Raw genomic sequence first — 5,845 nt, forward strand, 5'->3', positions numbered from 1 at the left:
CTGACCTGGATGTAGCGCTCCAGCTGCTCGCTCTGCATGGGGAAGTCGGGGTGGTTGGCGTTGTACTGCGCCACGTTGCGGCAGGCCTGGTGCAGCATGGAGAAGAGCGCGCCCAGGCAGCGCAGGCGCGTCAGGTCCATGATGTGCTCCAGCGTGAGGGCGTGCTCCAGCGCCTTGGTGACCAGCCCACTGCTTGTGAAGTACGGCTGCATAATCGTCGCCGCGTCCCTCTGGATCTGCAAGGGTGGGTCAATGGTGCTCAGCGGCCAGCTAGCAAGGCCGGGAGACTTTCACCTGCTCTAACCCGGGCCTGGGGGAGGGCCCCGTCATGATGAAAACAGTTTTACGGGTTGAAAAATGAGGAGTCGAGGCTCCAGTGACCAATCCCACTCCTTCATCAGGGCAGCTCTCAAAAATCACGCTTCCTGGGAACACTGGTTTTACCGTCAAAACTGAAAATAGGCCGTTTTTCATCAATTTGTGGAGAAATCTGAAAGAACTCTTTAGATTTTCCACGCACGTCTACACTTTTGTCACTGTGACCACTGGCTTCCTCAGAAGCTGGCGTGAGACAACGCTGATCATGCTAACCTCCCGCAAGTCCCAGGCTGCAGCGGGGGGCGGGGCTGCTGTGACATGCCCGGACTCGAGGGGGTGGGGGACCCCCTGGGCACATGCCGCCAGCCCCGCCCGTACCTGCAGCATCGGGGAGGCGGCCTCCTCGCCCTCGTCTTCCTTGCCCTTGCGCCGGCGCTGGGCTTCGTCCTCCCCCTCGTCCAGCGGGATGCTGCGCAGCCTGGCCAGGAAGTTGTTGAAGATCATGTCCGTGCTCAGCACATCCTCGCTGAACCAGACCATGCCGCAGCGCGACACGGTGGCCAGTGTGGCGTACTTCAAGTCCTGCACCTCAAACATTATCCGCACCTGGAGGGAGAACAGCAAGTAGATTTAGGGACGTGGGCTTGGTAGAGATCAGGAAGTTAAAGTTGGTTTACCTACCTACCTACTGAAAGAGCGATTTAACTCTAATCTGTCTGCACTCAGTTCAGAAGTAAAAGTATCTGAGTCTGCATCATTACGACACCCGGCAACCTCTCTCCTTGAGAACGTGGACAGGAAAAAACCCCTGTGGTTGGGAGAACCGGGAGCTCCAATGGGACAGAACCATCGCTCCCTGGATGGTGGGGCCCGCAGTGAGGGGCTGTGGCCGGCCCTCGCACTTGAACCCACCAGGCTGGCCAGCAGGCTTTCCGTTTGCACAGGGGGTTGGCAGCCTCGCTGGGTCCACCGCTTTAGACGGTGAGGCTGAGAGGCAAACCACAGAGTCTGATTCCAGAGCTTTCACCTCAGGGCTAACGTGCCTCGCAAGGATATCCACCTTTCTGACAACAGTCAGAATCTACTGGGTGATGACCCTGACAAGTTACATCAAGACACTCACCTGCTGAGTGCGTGTTCCTGACCTGTATCTTGGTTTCTCAAGTAACATAACCCCTAACGCTGACCCTCTGTCATGATAAAAGCACCCACTCAGCCACTCAGAGGTCCTGCTGGAGCCTCTGTTCCCTCAGCCCACCAGCAGATGCCACTGGCAAGCACTTTAACTCACACCCACAACTCAGTCACTTCTCAGTATCCCCACAGCCTCTCAGCTTATCCCAGCAGGCAAGCTCCAGTCCTCGGTGACCCCAGGCCTGTATCCCCTTGGGTCCTGTCCCTACGTCCCTGCGTGCTGGCCAACTGCTCCCCTCCTGGCGTGTGTGGGCACGCCTAGGGGCTCCTCCCGCCACCAGGCCTCCACCCCAACACCCAGGAGCTGCTTCCTCAGGCCCTGGTCTCCACTGAAGCTGCCAGCGTCCCCTTGAAGCCCTGACGGAGCGACGTCCTGCCTCAGCCGCATTACTCGTCTGCTCACTCCGCAGCCCCGTGCCAATTTCTCCCGTCTATGTGTGTCCTCCACCTCTGACTGTGAGCCCCGGGAGAGCAGTGGTTTTGTCTATGTTGGTTACGGCTATATTTGCAGCACGTAGAAGGGGCCCGGCACACCGTGGCACTCCATAAACGTGGGGTCAAAGCACGAACACACGTCCATGCCAGGCCTGTGCACGGTTACCCACCTATCAGAGGCTCACTTCTGAGGGATGACCCTGAGGTCCACGTCTAAATCCCTCCCTGCGCCACTTCCCAGAAATCCCCACCACAATCCTACCTCCCCGGGCTGCAGGAAAGGCTGATTACAGAGCGTGCCTAACAACCAGTGAGCAGCAGGTTACGAATGAACCCTCTGGAATGTCTCTCACTGGGCCTGGGAATGCAACAACCCTAGCAGAGAGAGGCGTGGACCACGAAGCTACTGCCACCCCGGCTACCCCAGGACGATCAGAGCCGCCCGCCTGGCCGAGCACGCTGGGCACAAGCACGCAGGCCGTACGTTGGGCGGGAGGCTGAGGCGCTCCCCGTTGGGCAGCGTCAGCAGCTTGTTGTCGTCCAGCACCGAGTTCAAGTTCTCCACCCACTCGGGGTCCACGTCGCCGTCGAAGACGATCCACTGGCGCTTCTGCAGCTCGCCTCTCACGTTGTCTATGATCCTGGAGTGGAGGGGTTACGACAGCGGTGACTCAGACGGAAACGTTCAGCTTGCAACCGTTTCTGAAGTGTTCCCAGACTGTGTAAGAATAACGCAGTTTCCCCAAGGACAGAGTGCCAGGCCCTAGTTCTCTGGAGGCCCCGACCCCACCCCACATGCACTCACTTTCTCAGAACGTGTGTGAAGAGCCCGTCTGTCCACTCCCGGGTGTTGGGGTCCAGGGTTCCGTACAGGTGGTCTTTGCTGATGGCTTTGGGGTCGATGATGTGGGCCACGCCCTCCACGCCCTCGAGCCTCTCCAGAGCCTTCAGAAGGACGCGCCAGGCCATGCTCTTCCCGCTGCCCGAGGGCCCCACCATCATCAGGCCGTGGTTGATCTGGGTGATCTGATAGAGCTGGAGAACCTGGGGGCAAATCCAGCGGCACCGTCAGCGCTCGAGAGAAGGCACGCCAAGGCTCCTTCCGCTTCTCACTGCGCCCGGCCAGAGACGTGTGCTGGGAGCCCTCCAGGCGATGCCTGCGATTTCTAACCAGAGTCCTTGAGCCGGCCACAACCACGGCGGGTAGAGAAGGGTTTAACTGCACTGAGGAGCTGTCTGAGGAGTCAGGAAGGCCGCAGCCGGTGGAACGGGAGCTGCTCAGCAAGCTGCCTCAGGAGAGACCCCTGCCAGGAGGACGGCGAGCAGCTGACGGAGCCATCCTCCGCCATCTAACCCGGGAGCAAGGCGGGCACAACCTGTGCACATGACCCATTTTCCTAAGTGACTCTCACAGAGGAGACGAAGGGAAGCAGCCAGGGCAGAAGAGACTGTAAACTCTGCCGATGGGCACGTGTACGTTGTTCACCGTGATGCTGGCAAGACCTACTATCGCAGACGCTTTTCCAGTGTCTGTCACTCCCCTTCAGCTGGCATTTTCAGAGAGCAAACTACACCACGTGAGTAAACATTTCCCGCAAGTTTTGCTGTCACTGCACTTAAGAAAATAATCCTGTCGGGGGACTTGGGACAAATGTTCACAAACCAGATGGCACGCCTGGTGGACACAGCCCCATCAGACGCGGCTCCTCACAGGTGGGCAGGGCCACTGTCACTCTCGGCCCCTGGGGACTCCGTGAGGCTCCAGCCAGCCCCGCGGCCCCACTCACCTTCTCGACCCACATCCCGCCGACCTCCTCTCCGTCCCCGTAGGTCAGGTACATCTCCTGACACACTTTCTTGAGCTCCTCCCGCAGAGCCGTCATCTCGCCCCGGTGGTACTGGACGCCGGGAAACACGTCCGACAAGAGGCTGAAGAGCAGTGGGATGTCTTCGGCCACGAGCTTCGGCACCATCGTCTCACAGACGCTCTGGATCAGGATCTGAGGGGAGAAACGGGCTGAGCTCCGGGGGTGGCAGCACCGCGTTCATGGCTCTGTCCCCACAGGGACCCATCACCCCCCCGCCCTGAGAACAAGCATGGAGACCCAGCGCCCCACCCCACCCACCCCACCACTGCTCATTTAGCAGGTCCGTCCCAGGACCTGTGAGCCCCAGATCGGTGCGGGGGAGGCTGCACCGGCCCGGCCGAGAGAGAGGACACCCGCTCACCTCCTGCTCAGGCAGGTTTTCCGCGATCTCTCCTTCATCGACTGCTTCCCCGCGCTCTTCCTTCTCCCTCTTGATCTTCTGGATCCGCTCCCGTTTCACGTTCCCCGCGCTCACCAGCACGCTCTTCAAGGCTCGGAGACCAAAGTCATAGTGGCTTTGGGAAGAGAGCTGCTCGTCACACAGTCTAAAAGAGAAAGGGCTTCCTTAAGAACAGCACCCGCTGAGCCCCAAGCAGCGTCAAACGTTAAGAAACGAGAATGGACACAAGAGTGGAAAGAAATGTCGTAATTACACAGGCCACGTTTAAACGATGCAGTTAACATGTGCCAGAAACACGATCAGGAATGATGCTCAGTGACTCACTTGAAAAAAGGGACAATCTTGTTGGCGAGGACCTCGGCCGTGCGGAAGCCCTGAGAGTACAGCATGACCTGGGCGATGAGCTGACGGTCGGGCTTGGTCATGGCCAAGCTCCGGAACAGCTTCTTCAGGTTGTCTGGGAGGTTTGACCGGCCCGCGTAGCCAGGGTTCATGGTGATGAAGATGGCCATGTCTGGGCTCACCTTCACTTGTTTGTTCAGCAGCTCGCAGGTAATGGGGGCAGAGGCTGAAATTCAGATGACGGCAGTGAGGCTGTCGACGGTCAGAAAACCACCATAAGATCTGAAACCACAAGCCCAGCGCCCCGCCGGCCCGGGACCCCATGCGAGCTGTGGCCTGGCCTTTCTGCGGGGTCTCAGCAGCACGACACCACCTACCCGGGAGACCGATTTCCACACTCCCTGCCCACGTAAGAGCCACTCAGATGTGGCACGGATCAAGTCACCAGAGTGGGAAGCCCACTACCCGCTCTGCGCATGATTACTGAGTGTCACAAGGCCAATGCAAGAACAGAAACACAGCCTGACAGAAGCTGCAGCAACAAAAACCAGTCAAGTTGTGATAAACCTGACTGGCTAAGATCATGGACATGGCCCTTTCCTCAGGTCATTAAAAAAAAAAAAACCAAACCCACACACTCAAGAAAACATTCCACAAAACCAACCCCCACCCCCCAACTCTGGACACTCAGGAGTCAGCTTCCCTCCATAAGCGAGCATGGAGTTCACAGGCACTTGTTTCTCTGACACTCCTCTTGTTTTACTCGGGTCTGGTAAGACGAGCTACTATTACTATGGACTAACAGGGAAAACCAACGGGTAAAGCACCTGTCCTGGATGTATGTAACTCCTCCAGCTCATGCGTCTAGGCTCTGTGTGGAACCAGCTCCCAGGGACCCCCAGACACATGACCAGGGTCTGGTCCCAACACTCCGGCCAGGAGGCCTGGCTCTGCGGGGCCACAGGGAGGAGCCCGGGGCCTCCGTCTGCAGAGGAAGCACGGCCCACCCCGCTGGCTGCCATGGGGCGAGGCAGGCAGTGCCATCCTGGGCCCCGCCCACGTCTTCCGTCAGGATGCACCATCCCGCCTGCAGCCTAGGGTCTGGCACTGAGCCCTCGCTCGTTTCTACCCCACAGCAGGGCAACTAAGCAAGAAGCGAGCCTCACTCTTCTCCAGGTTGGGGTTGGAGTGCTCGCGCAGCGCCTCCTGGATGCACTGCACTTGCTGCGACACGGCCGACAGCATCCGCTCCTCCAGGCGGTTGAACTCGTCAAAGCAGCCCCAGGCT

General features: G+C 59.0%; 1 protein-coding gene across 1 annotated transcript in view; it reads right to left on the reverse strand.

Annotated features, from left to right (window-relative positions):
• Positions 1–5,845, reverse strand: part of DYNC1H1 (dynein, cytoplasmic 1, heavy chain 1) — a 62,185-nt gene that overhangs the window by 23,679 nt on the left and 32,661 nt on the right. The window contains exons 31-38 of the mRNA XM_010851418.1: positions 5,724–5,844; positions 4,540–4,783; positions 4,177–4,360; positions 3,735–3,947; positions 2,753–2,991; positions 2,432–2,588; positions 697–924; positions 6–236 (exon numbers count right to left, since the gene is read on the reverse strand). Coding sequence (XP_010849720.1) covers positions 6–236; positions 697–924; positions 2,432–2,588; positions 2,753–2,991; positions 3,735–3,947; positions 4,177–4,360; positions 4,540–4,783; positions 5,724–5,844 — 1,617 coding nt within the window. The remainder of the gene's footprint in view (positions 1–5; positions 237–696; positions 925–2,431; positions 2,589–2,752; positions 2,992–3,734; positions 3,948–4,176; positions 4,361–4,539; positions 4,784–5,723; position 5,845) is intronic.

The sequence above is a fragment of the Bison bison genome, unplaced genomic scaffold (assembly GCF_000754665.1).
Source record: "Bison bison bison isolate TAMUID 2011002044 unplaced genomic scaffold, Bison_UMD1.0 scf7180017864302, whole genome shotgun sequence".
NCBI classification, from domain to species: domain Eukaryota; kingdom Metazoa; phylum Chordata; class Mammalia; order Artiodactyla; family Bovidae; genus Bison; species Bison bison.